Here is a 17467-nt window from a genome sequence, read left to right as displayed (position 1 = left end):
ACGAGACCTTTAAAGAGTGTGTGAAGGTTAATCATGGAGGATTTTTTATCCTTGAAAGAAGCAATAGTTTCATATTTAGACAGAACCGGTGGGCTTCAACAGCTTATAGCTGACTGCAAATCGTTCAATGGTGAGTTCAATCTGATTCTTGCCATCAACTTCGTCATGTTAGCTAGTAACCTACACCGTTTAGCTACGTTAGCTAGCAAACTATCTAGGATAGGTTGCTACTGAACAATGACACGTCTGGTAATAATTACTTGGCAGTAACCTAGTTAACCAGCGTCAGTTCCAGTAATGGTGACTTTTTTTTAACTAAACCAGTTAAACAAGATAATACCATCACTAGAGCCTTACCCAACCTTTCTACATGTCCACTAGAATCCTCTCAGGGTGATGCAGTGTATCGGTTCAGTTTTCATGTGAGTCCTACCGACCTTACTGAACTAGATGCCAGACTGGGAGACGTCGTCTTACATGAACCGTTAAAAGCCAAAGCATTGTTTCGATCTGTAAGTAGGGTAGGACCTTACCTGCGCGTAGATATATCTGGAATTGAGTTTGCAGGTGTGGTGTCCCAGTTATAGCAAGTAATGTGTCTTGTCCTCTAGGTTTGCTTTTTGGCCATAAAGACACTGTCACTCATGGACCAGATCCACACAGAGAGTCAGGTAAAGCCATCACCTTAAGTCAGTTTATTGTTTAGAGGCCAAACTAAACGATAGGGCCTAGATTTACATATTTGAGACTAAGTTAAAAATGCCCAGGTCTATATTTGAATCCAGAATTAACCTGTGTGTAACTACATTAGCCTACTATTTAATTATTGAAATAAAAACGGGAAGATGAGAACTCCTTTTCTTCCTTCTAAGGTGAATGTGGTCTTGAAAGTAACTCACCTGCCACCATTCCCCAGCTATCAGCTGAATCTGTGTGAGTTTCCAAGGGGCTATGGGCCAATGAGACCAATGGCCATGGAAGGCCTTGTGATCGCCATGACACGGGTCACAAAATACACTCAAGGGGCCCGCTTCCTTTGTTCGAATGAGACTTGTCCATGTGCTGAAGGTATCTTTATCAACCGATTATTCAGTATGAAACTAGTACAATTGTCTACGTGGATGGTTTTACTCCTGAATACAGACATGTTTTAGCTTTATTTACGTATTGGTTTGACTGGAATATCACTAGTCACCCGGGGTGTCCCTGGACATGTTATACCCCCCTGATAGGCACTTTACACTTTGTGTAACCTTCTGCACCTCAGTATTGATAGATCTTGGCTCCTGTGACCTACAGGATTTCATCACATTCGAGTTCACGCTCCAGGAGCCACTGAGACGGCCACAGTCAGGAGTGGCTTCACCTGCCTTCTCTGCTCTGCATCGCTTAAAGAAGACGTCAAGTCCAGAGTACTGGGGGGTGAGCAGAGCTCGTCAAGCACGTATCTGACACACCTCGTCCAATGAGCCAATCTAAGCAGACTACACTACAAAAAAACATGTGTGCACGTTAAACGTGAGTGTTGATTTAGGCAGGGGTGGAAGGATGGAGAACAGTGGGAAATGTTCTGTAACTGTTACAGATAAGCAGCTGGTGGAACTGATACATGTTGATGCACTGGATGTCCTGGGAGTCCACCCTCCTTCCTCGCTCAGATATCAGTCTGTCACCCTGTTCCTGAGAGGTATCTACAGCTGCATTTATGTCCTTGTTAATACCGGTGTGCGTGGGGGGCCACAACATGTTTAGTTTTCCATGTTAGATGTATTCAGCTGGAAATGTTTTATCAGGGTACACTTCCCGTGCGGACAGACTCATCGAGGTCCTGTTGCTTCACTGGTTAATGTCAGTTTGAAAACCCCCTCAATTCATTCACCATCTTAAATACTGTCAAATACTTATGAAATTCCTTGGGTTGCACACAATCAGGTGAACTACTCTGGAATTAGGGGGAAAAATGTTTTTTACTCACTGGTTTTTCTTTTAAATTAACTTAATTTTAAGGCACAGAACCTCTTAGAGACTTCTAAATAAATAGACTGTGGAACAGGCTGCCACGCATAGTTGCCCCCTGTGTAATATTGGGTGTTCCTGTCCCTTCCAATAATGTTGTCCAGTCAGGCCTCTTGGGAGTCTGTCTATTCTCAGTGCCAGTATTAGCATATGCTGTTGACCCAGTCTAAGAGAGGAATTCAATACACTTGGCTCCAGTTACTAAACATATATGTTAATAAAGGTAAGGAACACTCATTAGCTAGTAGCGCACATAGTGGGATCTTTGTTCACGAAACCACGCCGTGTTTCTTTTGGCAGCCACGCTAGGTGGCATGCACGGTTCTTAAATAATCAGCGAGGAACAACTCTTTCCCGGACTGTTATTGTTTAGTTTCTTAATGTTTAGATGAGCTGTGCAACTCCATGAGAATCGGCTGGCTTTACCGGGTGGTGGGCATTCCGGCTCATGTTCACCAGTGGCCCACTGTCACCTGGAGTGTGGAGGCTAGTAGCGTTCAACCGTGGACACCTGAGGGTAAGGACCCACTTTTGCATTTCTGATGACTTGACAATCTTGCTCTACCTCCTCTATTTTATTTATTTCAGTATCTTTCTGGTTTATTTAACAGGGTCACATTAATATGCATAAAAGTAAGTATCCAAGAGGCCAGTTCTGATTTTATTTTATTCAAGACACTTTTTTGTAGCTTGGCTCTGCCAGCCAATTGCTCCCAACTCAGCTTTCGCTGGTTATACCAGGTTAACTGTATCACCTTTATGTGACCTAAAACTACTCATGTTTTATGGGAAGCTTGAGATGACCATATCCGAGTATCAGAATTTCAAATCATCAAATAATGACGGTATCAAATCATCCTCATTTCTCTCTCACCCAGATCCTTGCCAAATAAGTAAAAACTTCCAGGCCTTGTTTGTGTCTATGGCCGGGTCTCCATGGAGGTTCTCCGCTGTCGTTGCCAACTCGTTCGCCACCCAGGTGGTTCCGCCAGGTCTCTACACCACGCTGAAGTTGGGTCTTCTACTGAGCCTGGTTCAGAGTGGAGACACGGACCCAGACTCACACACCTGTCTGGACGTGCTGGCACTGACCAGCGACACTCTCATCGTAGACAGGTTCTGTAGACACCACCTCGCTCGGTAGACTGATGACTACATAGATAGATAGATAGATAGATACTTTATTGATTGCAATGGAAATTTAGGTTATTTATTCTTTAACTAAAATGCCACTGTATGGCGTTCACACTTTTCAAATTGAAGTTATCGACGAAATGCAAGTCACATAGACCAATAACAGTAAAAACTGAGTTGATGTTTTGACTTGACACCATGATATGGTACAGACGCTGTCTTAATTAAAGGGAAAGGTTTCAAGTCTTGAAGACCAGTGCTAGTCAACACCATATGAAAGTGAATTGCAGTTATTAGGGAAAGTTTCAAGTCATGAAAACTGACAACACCGACCTGCTATAACAAGCAGACACTGAAAAGCTTCTAACATTAAAAGAAATGAAAGCTGTACGGATGAGCTCCAGTCATGAAGGCTGCACTTGTGTGCTCGGGTGTTGCAGGCTCATGACGTTCAGTCTAGCCCTGGCCACACGGGGCATTCATCACCACGCCACGGGAGAGCTGTTTTGGTCGCTGTCGAAGGACGAGCACGGCGTTGGCACGGCAAACATCCATGCCGGCTCTGCCCTGTTGGCCACTGGAGGAGTGTGCCTACTCGGTGACCTCACCCTCTACAGGAAGGACAAGATGGATGCCCTCCAGTCAGGTAGCTGAGGGCATTAGGAGGTGTTTGTGTCTTGTTTCTAGTGCTAAGCAAGATCGCCTGATAAGCAATTATGCAAACTCAAATCAGGAGCCAACAGAATTGTCTTATGGTTATGTTTATTATGTCATCATGCAATAGTTAGCGGTGTTGTTTATAGTGTGATAGATACACAACATAAGGAATCACCATGCCATATGAACAGTGTAAATCAGGCCTCGTGATTTGCTTTGTGTTTCTATTACTGTCTTTACAGTGCAGTGCCTTCACACAAGTCTTTACAGGAGATGAACAATGGATTCATTGTTGTAAAGAGAAGACAAAACATTGTTTGTTTCACATGACTCCTCTGGAAGGAACTGAGGTTGACTCCAGTACAGTTTTGTGATCCCTTGTTTGGCATGGATCCGTGCCAATAGCTCTCTGGGTGGTAACAGAGCCAATTTTCTGCTCCTTATCTTGCCGTAGGTCTTGAGAGCAGGGCTGTATCAGTCTTCATCCCTGGGAAGAAGTACGGAGAAGAAGCTGACCAGCAGCTCTCCTTCCCTCTGCAGTGTAACTTCTGGGCGCTGGCCGACACGGCCACTCCCTCAAAGAAGTCGGGCAAAAACGATACAGTACCATTAGGCTCAGTGGTGGGTTTGCATCCTCTCTTTGCCTGCTGTATCTGTCCTGAGTGCCACAGCTCGTCTCAAATTTGACAACTGTTCTGGGGAAGTTAATGATGCATTTAAATATGCATTAGTATGCCATTATATTATAATCAGGAATTAAAGGAGTGGATAATTTTGGTTATAAGCAGGGGTAAGGGGCTTACACAATGCATACAAGAGAATTTGCTCGCACTTGCAAGTATGCAGTGAGATACTTTGCTCTAGAAACCAGTCTAGCATTTATTTCTGGTGTAATAGTAATGTCACTTAGAATATATAAGTTATATTTGTATAAGATTTATGTTGAGCACTATTTTATATGATATAATATAGTTTTAATATAGTTTTATTGTGAGAAATGTCCAACTGTGTTTCCTGTGTTTGAAAAATGCTTGCTGTTGTCAGGCAGTGTCTTTCCATTTCCGTCTCTCTGTTGTGATGCTCCCATTGTTGTCGCTTCAATAGCCTACTACAAGTGAGGTTTTTTTTTCAGCAAGGATGTACATGATTGGACAACAGGCCAAACAATGCAGTCATGAGACTGCTATGTCGCAAGCACAATCCAGAGACACACCACACCCTGATTTTTCAAAAGTTAACACTTTTCAAGATGACATAGTTCACGTTCCAGAGACTGCTTTTTCTCTGACCTCAATGTCCATATTTAGGGCACATTTTGAGACAGGAAGTGGACACAATAGACTTACTCTCAAGGAAGGGCTCAATAGCTCTTACTAATGCAAACACTCAAGGGCTTAATTTAGCCAAAGACAAAAGCGTAGACAATCGCTATAATTTCCCCTTTCAAAATGCTTCAGAGCCCTCTGGTAAACTCACTCTGGTATGTTATTGTAAACGGTATTATTTCTAGTTATTGCCTACTAGAATTACATTTTTGATAAAAGGGAAATCTATCTGTTCCACACTGCAGGACATAGGTTCAATCCCATCTCAGGTAGCCGAGACATTTGGCCTGATGATTCAGTGTCGAGACCTGGGGGGAGATCAGGTCTCCCTCCCGATTACAGTGCACACCCTTAGGCAGGCCATCCAGCCAGGGGAGCCTCTCTATCCAGCCTGTATGCAGTTTACCACACAAGACTTCAAGGAGGTAACGTTAGACCACAGACATGTGGCAGGCAAATGGAAATAAATTCCTGACTTTCGATGATCCTGTTCAGCTTGACCCGCACATTTCCTATGGTTTCAGTAACAAATGAGCAGAAGCCATTACCAATTAAGCTTGATGCGTGTTTGGCCGAGGTCTTCCTGTTTGAATGCGAGACCCATCACCATTGCAGGGATCATAAATTAGGAATTAATGTAAATTAAAGGAGGAACTCTTTTTTTTTACATTCTTTCCTTCCTGTTCCAGCTCAATTAGATTAGAACTAATAACATGGTCCCCACAGCTACTCATACATTTCCAGCAGTTTAACACACCCTTGTTTTGAAAGCAGAGTGATACTATTTAATAAGATCATATTACAACTCTTTTGAAGACAATGGGGAAAACAAAATCTGTTCCGAGATCAGAGCCAGATATTTTCCTGATTCTGCTCCTAGCTCAGTTGTCGTTATTTGTGTAGATAATGTTAAAGATTGTCTTTCGGTCCTCCCCTCTTTCCTTCGCAGTTCCTGGCGTTTGCACGGAGTCTGCAGGTGGAGATGAGCCCGGGGGCGGAGAAGATGATCCACGGCTACTTCATGGCCAGCCGTAGGATCCGCTCCACACAGGGTTCCTCTGTGTCAGTCGCCTCCATAAAACTACTGTAAGTCCTGCAGGATGCTTAGAGTATGTCTATAGCAGCCATATAGTATGGTGTAGTATAGTAGTTTTTCCAATGACTCAGGGACACTTCAGTATTTCCATATAAACAAATAAAAGTGACCGTAAATGACCACATACATGATGTAGCCAAAATAACCTCAATGAAAAATTTCCATATTTATAGTGTATGTAGAATCCTATTATATAGTTAAACCCTCAATTTGTTGTGGAACTGCAATAAATATAAATATATAAATAATAAAAGAGAAAACATCCAGACTGAAACCTCACATACCATGCAGATCTGCATCTGCTCGAGTCATCCACTAGATGGAGTAGTTCTACAAGGCATCTCCAAATAAGTTATTTCCCCCCCCCCCTCTTTCAACCTTTCCAAAGAAACATCAAGCAAGTCTCATTTTTTATGTTGCCTGGCTAAATGTTTTGAAAATCCTTTCAGTGTTGTGTCAGATTATATTCAGACAGGAACCAGATGCATTTGATGGCCATTGTGTCGAGTGTAAACAGAGGTCAGAGTGGTAGCATGGTAGGACTCGGTCATTCAGCTGAGCGCTCTGCATTTGCTTTGCCAGGATTGCACTGGCCGAAGCCCACAGTAAGCTCAGTCTGAGGAACCGGGTTCTGGAAGAAGACGCCCTCATTGCTGTGCTGCTCTGTGAGAACTCAATCACGCTGAAGCACGGTGAGACCCAAGACACGCTCATCCCTGAACAGGGGTTTTAGATTAAGGTTCACACACTGGTCAGACAGGTTTTTAGCAATTAGTAAAACAAGTGTATAGTTATATAAAAAAACACAAGTATATCAAATTTTATCATTAATTTTTTTAATTAAAGCATGTATGCGTATATGAAATTAGTATAACTGGTAGGTACAGTTAGTGTTCCAGTGCTCTAGCTAGTTGGTGCTGAAGGCGTCTCTTTGGAAACACAGGGGCCTCGGCGCTTGTTATTCCACCTGATGCAGTCTTTCCCTGTGATCTCCACGACCTGGAGTCTCTGCACAGACGGGACGTGGCCCTGGAGGAGTTCCACCAGCAGACCCTGCAATTTGTGTACAGCTACGCACCCGGGGCTGCCAGCTACATCACTGAGGAGTAGGTTGGCGCTCTCCCAGCGCTCCACGGAAGAAACTAGCGGGGGAATATACTGTACCTTCAGTACATTTTCATTTTAGTAGGGCAGAAAAGGAGGCCAAGCTCTGGTGAGGATACTGACCAGTTGGCTGAGGTGAATTAGTATTTTTAGTTATTTCTTACTCTGTCTATTAAGCTATTTATTTAAAGAATTCATTGTATGTGTACATAACTTTTCTTATAACAATACGATGTATAGAAATGATGGCAAATTTCAAACAAATAAAGAGTAAATGTATATATATATATATATATTCCCCCACCCTTCTTGGTTGATCCAATGAAAAGGGTATTGACTGAAACAAAACTGTTAAGACACCTGCTCATAAATCGGTTTAGATTTTAGTTGATAAGCAAGGACCAAAATCACAATCCTTCGAAGAACCCAAATAAAACATGATATGACTAAATGATGTAAGTATGTTTAGAGCCAATAATAAAAACAAATATAAAAACATGCTTATTCGATTGAAAAAGGTTTTATTGACAATTTGACAAAAAAATAAAAAGGTCTAAAACAAAGATGAGTTTTAATGTGTATTATACTGTTCATCCAAAATGTTAGAATCTGACTAGTGTGCAAAGTCTTAAACGGTTTCTTCCTTAGAGTATATAATTCACCAGGCTGTTTTCACAAGATGAAAATGGCAATCACAGCAAGTTTCATTGCTCAAATGGATCATCTTCATTGGGTCACGCAGACATCCCGAACCTCAAAGAAACCTATAGGTGGGGGGTATTAAGCGCATAAATTAGCAATCTCCTGTAACCATGTTAAAAGCATGCCAGTGATACTTGTTGCCAAATCAGTGAGTCACAATGTCACCACCGTGTTAGTCAGATGGGTAAACGGCATAAGTGATAGTCATCATATGCAAGCACTACAGAGTACATGTTATAGTAACCCTGTGTAGCAAAGTATGCAAAGGCATTTAGTCATTTAAAAAAAAAACAATACCTTAAGGCAGTAGCCTGGGCACAGCAAGTGCATTTAGGAAGTTGGTCCTTGCCCGATTACCAATCTGTCAACCAAAATAAATACAAGTATTTTTAGCAGGAAGCTACTTAAAGATAATAAATTAATATGAGTAGCAGGTCATCAGTTCAGTTCATCACAGTGTCACCATCCCAGTTTTTGGTCAGATGGGTAAACGGCAAATATGTGAGTCATCATTGTAAAGACTGACTTTTTTTTCATGTCACACACACACATTGCAGAGTATGTGAGGGTTTCTCATCTATGTATGTAGGTCATTCATATGTTCAATTACCTTCAGCCACCATCTCCAATCACAGATGTGTCGTCTGAAATTCATGAACAAAAATCTTTTAAGTGATGAACCACTTCTTGTTTTTGTTTCTAATGAAATTAGCAGCAGGTCATCAGTTCAGTTCATCACAGTGTCACCATCCCAGTTTTTGGTCAGATGGGTAAACGGCAAATATGTGAGTCATCATTGTAATGACTGCAGGAACATTTAAGACAATACATTTACTCTCGGTTTGCAGCTGTAGTTACAACACAATTGTATGTCACACACACGTATTGCAGAGTATATTACTCTTCTATGTATTCAAGTCATTAATATTTAAAGTTACCGTCAGCCAGCATCTCCAATTACAGATGTAGAGAAGAAAATACCTCCGCATCTGGGTCGTCTGAAATCCAAAAACAAAAATCTTTAAAGAGATGAACCACTTCTCGCTTTTGTCACTCATGAAATTTGCAGCAGGTCATCACTTCAGTTCATCACAGTGTCACCATCCCAGTTTTTGGTCAGATGGGTAAACGGCAAATATGTGAGTCATCATTGTAAATACTGCATTTAACATATGACTTTTTCTGGCACAAGAAATGAACTTAAGGTTTGTAGCTGTGGTCACAACACAACTTTAGGTACCATACACACACATATTGCATAGCAAATGCGTAGATGAGTAATATTCATTTTATCAATATTTTAAGTTACCTTCTGCTACCATCGTTCCAGCTCAGTCATCTAGAATACAAGAACAAACATCTTTAAAGTGATGAACCACTTATTTCATCGTCAATGCAAACATTACTAGCATGGTGCAGTTCAGCTCATCACAGTATCACCACCCCAGATTTTGGTCAGATGGGTAAACGGCATAAATGTGGAAGTTATCATTGTAAAGCTGTAGTTACAAAACTAATTTACATGTCACACACACATTGCAGAGTATGTGAGGGTTACTCATCTATGTTATCAGATCATTCATATTTTCAATTACCTTCAACCACCATCTCCAATCACAGATGTGCTCGGAGTCATCTGAAATCCAAAAACACATTTTTTTTTAAAGAGATGAACCACTTCTTGTTTTTGTCACTAATGAAATTTGCAGCAGGCCATCAGTTCAGTTCATCACAGTGTCACCATCCCAGTTTTTGGTCAGATGGGTAAACGGCAAATATGTGAGTCATCATTGTAAAGACTGCATTGCATTTAACATATTACTTTTTCTGGCACAAGAGATTTACTTAAGGTTTGTAGCTGTGGCCACAACACAACTTTAGGTACCATACACACACATATTGCATAGCAAATGCGTAGATGAGTAATATTCATTTTATCAATATTTTAAGTTACCTTCTGCTACCATCGTTCCAGCGCAGTCATCTAGAATACAAGAACAAAAATATTTAAAGTGATGAACCACTTATTTCATCGTCAATGCAACCATTACGAGCATGGTGCAGTTCAGCTCATCACAGTGTCACCACCCCAGATTTTGGTCAGATGGGTAAACGGCATAAATGTGGTAGTCATCATTGTAAAGATGTAGTTACAAACTAACTTTACATGTCACACACACACACACACACATTGCAGAGTATGTGAGGGTTTGTCAAAGGGTATCCGTGTCAGCAGTCTCCTCACAGGGTTACTCAGCTATGTATTGAAGTCATTCATATTTTCAATTACCTTTAGCCACCATCTCCAATCACAGATGTAGAAGAAATACCCTCCTGCTCGGAGTCATCTGAAATTCAAAGATATTTTAATATATGAACCACTTCTTGATTTTATCTCTAAAGAAATTTGCAGCAGGTCATCAGTTCAGTTCATCACAGTATCACCATCCCAGTTTTTGGTCAGATGGGTAAACGGCAAATATGTGAGTCATCATTGTAAAGACTGCAGTACATATGACTTTTTCTAGCACAAGAGATTTACTTAAAGTTTGTAGCTGTAGTTACAACCCAACTGTATATGTCACACACATATATTGCAGAGCATATTACTCTATGTATTTAAGTCATTCATATTTAAAGTTACCTTCAGCCACCATCTCCAATCGCAGATGTAGAGAAGAAAATACCTCCTGCTCTGGGTCGTCTGAAATCCAAAAACAAATCTTTAAAGTGATGAACCACTTCTTGTTTTGTCACTCATGAAATTTGCAGCAGGTCATCACTTCAGTTCATCACAGTGTCACCATCCCAGTTTTTGGTCAGATGGGTAAACGGCAAATATGTGAGTCATCATTGTAAAGACTGCAATTAAAATATGTGAAAATCATTGTACATTCGCAATTCCCACACACAAGAGGTCAATCTGTCCACGCTTACCTTATAAAAGCAGGGGCCATGAGCCTTTTTGTGATCATCTACTGTAAAGAGGCAGAAGGAAAAAACTATGTAAACAAAATGTGTAAATCAACAATCGGATGGCAAGTAGTTCATTGTTTCCCTGTGAAACTGGAGAAAAATGCAACTCTGTATTAAACTTAATCAAATCCCAATCACATTCTAATTTACTTGGCTAAGTTTTAACAGTCAAGTGATGACTTTCTTACTCCACCCAAACGACTCAACAAAATATGCCACAAATGAATTACCCTTGTCTCGTGTTTAAAGTATTGACTTTTACCCACTTCCAGATAAGCAGCACTAAAGGAACAGCCAATAGGTCTTTGGCCGTATTGGACATCTATGACTAATGCACTGAGGGTCATAGGTCACATGTTCCACAGCTTGGGAGCAGCCCTGCGCTCACGCCATCACAATGGCCTCAGTAGGGCCGAGCCAACTCAAGGTCAGGACCTTTACCAAGACTGCAGCCCCTCAGAGAGCATCGAAGTTGAGCTTCTACTAGCGAAGAGGCAAGTAAGGCGGGGGAAGTCCCTTAGCGGTGTGGACACACACTGGGGACCTCCCAGACCTGGCCAGAGCGAGGGACTCTCCTAACAATGTCAGCCTAAATGGCAAAGGGCCAATTTATCATTGGAAGAGGGATACAGAGCTGCCAGAATGATTTATGGCTGGTCCAGTTGGGACATTTAAACTTTTAGTGGAGCATGTCATCATTTTTGTTTGCTTGCTGATAATTAAGTGTTGTGTGAATTTCCATAAAACTTGTTGATCAGCCATGTTTCTACACTACGAGCTCCACCCATTAAAAAGGAAAGCCTGACGCTTGCGTTGTTAATACTAATATCTTACAAAGGATGACTTTTTACCAGCTAACCTTAACATAATATAATGTGCCATTTTCATGAATAATTGTAAAATGTACAACTAACGTCACAGGGCAAATAAGGGCAGTATATGCAAATGGTCATCTCTGGTCCATATCTCTTCCACATACAGAAGGATACCAAGAATGACCAGGGATACCATGTGGCTACTCGGTGCGACACGTGGTCCAACCTTAATGTATTGAGTGGGTAACACTTTCGGTAACGCAATGAAGATGAAAATACTCCCAATTCAATTAAGATAATGCTTCATACATTTTCGATGTAACGTTAACTTTCAGACGAGGGAACAGAAAACCAATCGTTAGGGATGAGAAGGCAAAGCACACAGGCCTAGTACCGCTAACGTCACTGTTCTCTTGCTAACAAACATTTCGCTAGAGTTTTGCCTGCATTTGTACTTCGTAACGTTATACCGTTATACGTTAACTTCCCCCGACAATCTGGTTATGAAACAAAAACATTCGATCTGCGGTTCAATGATATATATCGTACTTAAACGGAATGTAGGGCAACCGTGTAACTAAATGCCATTACATAGCTCGCAATGGTTTCGCCAAACAGATAATGGTGCTAGCCCATTAGGTAAGCTAGTATAACAATCAGTATATTTTAGTGTCTTAACTCAATGCATGACATGTCCTTGGCTACTTATGAATAAAGAAACGTGGTTTGAAATACACATTACCTGTGCAGTTGAACGCAAAACTGTATGCAAACTGCAACAGTCGAGGAGGCTGTTCCACGTGTGCCAGCTGCTGAGAAGAGGTCGAATTAAGCGCGCATGCGCGGTATATCAAGGGAACAGACGCGTAGCCTAATGTGTTACAAATAAAACTGTAAATTGTTGAACACTCATTGACCACTGTATTAAACTTTAAAGAATGGCACTTATTTATTTCAGCAATCACGTACAGATACTGTGTAGTTTAGTCGAGGTAATTAAAGAATGGACCAATGTATTGAAGTACATTCATAAACTTGAAACATTGAGGTAACATGTGCGATTGTATTTGATAAATTATTAAATTCATTTATTTAGGAAACACTGTGGTGCTATGCTTGAATTACTTCACTCAGTAATAAAATTGACTAAATATATTGCCTACACATAGACTTACAGTCTGGCTAATTTATTAGGTCACTCCTTAAATTGTCCAAATAAAAAGATAAAGATACACTAGCATTAATACACTGTGTAAATTTTTTTTTTTTTTACAGTGTCGAGGTCAGACAGACATAAGTCAAGGAAAAAAATTCAGGCTAAAAACAGGGGCGCCCGCAGGATTCTCGTTCATGGTAAGCACACTGAAGAAACCTGTGTCACGAGTTTGCTACACACAAGACAAGTGGCAGCAGCTCGTTTACGTAGTCACCATCTACTGACGTAAACAAAGGTGAAAGAGAGCATCTGGGGTATGGGACAGTGTGAGAAATACTGCACTGCGAAACAACAAGCCACATTTGATTAGAAATCAGTGCATTGTCACATTACCGTGTGATATAATGGTGCGTTCGTGAGCAATTGGGAAAGTTCCGACCTCGGAGTGGGAGAATACACCTGAACGCCTGTCAAACTCGGAGCATCCCATAAGAAAAGTCGGATTTTTTTTTTTTTTTTTACAGCTCCGAGAAGTAGGTTTAACGCCACTCTACATGGCAACTTTAGTGGTAAAAAAAAAAATGTTCGACAGGCCTTCAGGTTGGAACCTTCAAACTTTCCAGTTACTTATGAACGCACCATTAGCCTACGTTATATGGTGGCTTAAATGACTGCTTATTTGGCCTAGTTAAACTCAGCCATATCTATTTCTTTCTATTTAAAATCGCTCAGATGTCTAGTTAACTTTGTAGCACTGAACCCAGTGAGGTTTAAATGCATTTTGAAATAAATAATTAACGTCAGTCTGATAAGAAGCAAATGCGTTTCTTGGTCGCTAGCTCATGATGTGCATCAACAGAAACCAACAGTTAGCTGTTACTGTGTGTAACAGTAAAGATAATTAAACTCAGCCTACCTGACCAGTTTTGTCAGATTCCCTCAAAAGTCTTTCTCTGTCGATTTCAAAGTCTTATGAACATTCATTAGAGCCAATTCTGTTACTAAAGCCAATGTCTCTGTCATACTGTTCCTCAATGAATCCTCATATAGGCCTATGTCTTCAAAACTCTCAAGCAGCTGAATGACCCTTCCGCTGAAGCAGCCAAGACAGGCATCAGTAGAACCTTAATGGTATTTATTTTTGAGTACATTGTCAACTGTCTGTTCTAGGATGGTGCACTGATCAGAATCAGTTTCCTGCTGCATTGTTGAGTTGCACCAGCTCGACATCTGAAGTCCAGACTGGGCATCACTTTTACCTACTCAGTGACGGCTAAGTTAGGTCCATCGCCTGTTTGTTTTTGCGTTCAATTCAACTACATTGCTTTTTTGTAATTTAAACATTTCTACATTATTTCAATTTACTTTCACATCATTATACTACATTCTGGATCTGCCAATTCCACTTCAAGTCAATAATATGCTACTAATCAAACAGGTGGGTACAGGTGGGGGCGCCACTGGGCCTAGTCATTCTTTTTCCTGCATACTCAAGTGCAGCTCTTCTTCATGTAGGCCTAGACTAGGTATACAATAGTAAATGGACTGTTAACTGAAATGTCACTCTTATACATTGCTGTTACACAGGGTGTGACAATATGCAGGGCCCATACCTGTAGCGGGGTTCCGGGCTTGCTCACCTGTTGTTTAAATTCTAGCAGGTAAATGCTCAATTTTCACGCAATTTGAGACAGAAACAGTTAGTATTAAGACACCCCATGGTATGCAGGGCCAGTTGTCTGTAGTACATGAACATAACCCCATGCATTGTACCACACTGCTTGTCTACATGAAAACACTACATGCTGACACAGGACATGCAAAATGCCATAGGTTACCCACAAACACATGTTGATAACAGAGAAAACAATTACAAGGTTGCAATTACATTTCTTGTGAACTGTTGGAATACCAAAAAACACAATGTCAGCCTATGTTTAGTAAACCGAGGATTAGCTGGGCCTGAAGTGCTGGTTGAAGATTTTAAACTGGGAGATAATAAGGTTGAGTCAATATGCTATGAATGGTTCTCATCTTTTCTTTCCCTTCCTTGCTCAAATGGTCAGGAACAGGAGAAAACTCGTCCTCAATCTTCTCTAGCCTCGCCTGCGCCTCCTTCCCTTTATCCTTTTTCTGTTTTGAAGCTTCTTAAATCAATAGCAATGAGTTTTGCCTTAGTGAATTTGCTAGGTAACTACTAACAATGCCAACAATACCAATACTAGTATGCAAGGCCGGATTAACCATTAGGGCAACTGGGCACTTGCCCAGGGCCCATGACATCAAAGGGGCACTTGACAACGTTGTTGACAAATATCACGTTATGAACGCAGTCCTGGCAGCGCATGGTGATGTCTGTTGTGCCTCCGTTGGTATAGCATAAAACGTGAGTTGTATTAAAACATAGCGTGTGTAATGTGTAGTTATTTCGTTCCGTTTGTTAACCTTTCCTGCTGTCGGAGGCTGTCTCGTAGTTGGAGATTGCAGGGGAGTAAAATGCTCCATGGCCGAAGTAGATTAGCCTACATGTTTTAAACTTCGGGTTAATTCCCTTCCCGTTACGTCTGTAAATACAGACAGCAGGAAAGTTTAGCAAACGGAATGAAATAGCTACACATTACACACGCTATGCTTTATTAAAACTCACGTTACTCACATATTGGTTAACACTGTTACAGCACATAAATCTTTGACGCTGCATCCAAACTATGCGTCACCATTCTCCCTCCCTGTACGTGCTCTTCTTAAAGGAGCCGCACCATTTTACTAAACGTTCTTGCAATGTCAATCATTTAATTTAAATATACTTATTGGCCTTATTGTGCACGCTTAAGCGTTTAACAGCGCTTGTTTGTGTGAGAGAGCATTTCACTGTTGATGCCTCAGTTTAATAAAGCCAGGCTATTCATAAAAAAAACGTACGTCAATGTGGCATTAGTACTATGAACAGTTGAGATTGATTCCTTCTGGCTCGGTTCGGATTCGAAAAAAAATAATATTTGAATGCCTGTCGGACTGGGTCCGGGCTCGGTTACTATTCTGTCGGACCGGGCCGGGCTCGCACAGAAAAAATCGTCCCAATCCATGCTCGAATGCTCATGTATTTGTATTTTTGTACAATCCGGGACAGAATTTTAAGTTTAAGGCCATAATCACTGCTGTTGATGTGCAATAATTATCATGGATGCATGGAGCACTTTATTTCAAGAGTTCAATATTTCTGCATTGCAGTTCAATTAAGTTATTTTTGTTTAAAGACAATAAAAAAGTGTTTTCCTTAAACATTGTGCCCATTATTGTAATTTCCAAGAAGGTATAACTCTGAGAATTCCAATCACATTTGTTTTAAATATCGTCTAATTATCGTCAAAATGAAAAAAAAAAAATAGAGATATTCTTTTTTGCCCATATCGCCCACCCCTAGTGTTAATGAGAGAAGTTTTAAAAGTAAAGATAGGTCATTAGGCCTCATAATGTTTGTGTAGTCATGAGTTCAGTCTTTAAAGGAGAGGCCAGTTGTAAGGTCCATTTGTTTAAACAAAAATAATAAGGATATATATAGTAGTGAAGTGATCAACATCAAATGTTGAATTGTGATACAATAAACATGATCTTGACTTTGAAATTACATGCAACAGTGTAGCCAATGGTTTACTTTTACTAAAAACACACTAATTGCCTGCTTCATGGTTGGTGATAATTTCACATTTTTGCATTTTTAAAATGTTCCATGGTTTTAAGTTAAGGCCTACCTAGCTGTTTGCTTTCAAGATAAGTACTCATCAAGCCACCAAGTTCTGTTAAAGATTAATTGTAAAAAGTTATGCACATTTGTGCGTCTGAATGGTCTCTTGAATGCATGCACTTTATGCTGAGGCTTTTGTGCACACATACATCTCCACTAGTGTAGGCTATGATCTTGATAATAGCGACTTTACGATTGTTTGGCGCGGGGGGGGGGGGGGGGCCTTGAGCCTTGTTGCCCAGGGCACAGAAAATTGTTAATCCGGCCCTGCTAGTATGCCAATACCAATAGCCTCCCAAGCTATGCCATTATACCAAGGCGAAAGCGTAAAGATCTGCTGCTTGAATGGCACAGAGAGGAGGTCATATTTTTTACCCATACTTGCATTTTAGATCAACCATATTATTTTCCAGCTCTTTGATACACGATTGGAATGACAGTTCAATAGATCTGGGGGGATTTTTTTATTATTATTCGAATCTGGGGCTATTCAAAACATTTGGGATGGTGAACCGGAACGCCCAGGCCTAATGAGGCCCATGCACAATAATCTTTGAAGTGTAATCAAGCACAACAGTAGATTGTTACATTTACATCAATATTTACATTTTATTTATCGACTTACTATTCATCACATAATTCACTCATCAGTTTTTGACAATAGGGAGGGACATGAAGAACATCAGAAAACAAGTGACAGTAACTTAACTAGAGAATTGCTATTACATTGTTTTGTCTTCT

At 40.7% G+C, this 17467-nt stretch overlaps 1 protein-coding gene and 1 long non-coding RNA gene across 3 annotated transcripts; one reads left to right on the top strand and one right to left on the bottom strand.

Annotated features, from left to right (window-relative positions):
* Nucleotides 1-33: 33 nt before the first annotated feature.
* Nucleotides 34-7338, top strand: mcmdc2 (minichromosome maintenance domain containing 2; the record flags this gene model as incomplete). Its single annotated transcript, XM_080854852.1, has 14 exons — nucleotides 34-130; nucleotides 382-512; nucleotides 612-671; nucleotides 873-1068; nucleotides 1300-1422; nucleotides 1586-1687; nucleotides 2405-2533; nucleotides 2895-3132; nucleotides 3591-3796; nucleotides 4262-4428; nucleotides 5378-5557; nucleotides 6082-6218; nucleotides 6811-6920; nucleotides 7172-7338. The coding sequence occupies 14 exons, from the start codon at nucleotides 34-36 to the stop codon at nucleotides 7336-7338; spliced, it is 2043 nt and encodes a 680-aa protein (XP_080710978.1).
* A 555-nt stretch (nucleotides 7339-7893) lies between these two features.
* On the bottom strand, nucleotides 7894-12635 carry LOC308378054. Of its 2 annotated transcripts, XR_013968966.1 has the most exons (11): nucleotides 12568-12635; nucleotides 10972-11012; nucleotides 10679-10738; nucleotides 10325-10382; nucleotides 9989-10018; nucleotides 9630-9670; nucleotides 9344-9373; nucleotides 8973-9032; nucleotides 8645-8678; nucleotides 8332-8395; nucleotides 7894-8096 (listed from the first exon to the last, which is right to left on the bottom strand). It is a non-coding gene; the product is annotated as an uncharacterized lncRNA (long non-coding RNA). The 2 variants fall into 2 exon arrangements; XR_013968967.1 differs by lacking the exon at nucleotides 7894-8096 and having other exon boundaries at nucleotides 8106-8395.
* Between the last annotated feature and the right edge of the window lie 4832 nt (nucleotides 12636-17467).

Source organism: Sprattus sprattus (assembly GCF_963457725.1).
Source record: "Sprattus sprattus genome assembly, chromosome: 17".
Lineage (NCBI taxonomy): Eukaryota > Metazoa > Chordata > Actinopteri > Clupeiformes > Clupeidae > Sprattus > Sprattus sprattus.
Note: the sequence above shows the minus strand (reverse complement) of the source record. Positions and strands in the feature narration are given on the sequence as shown.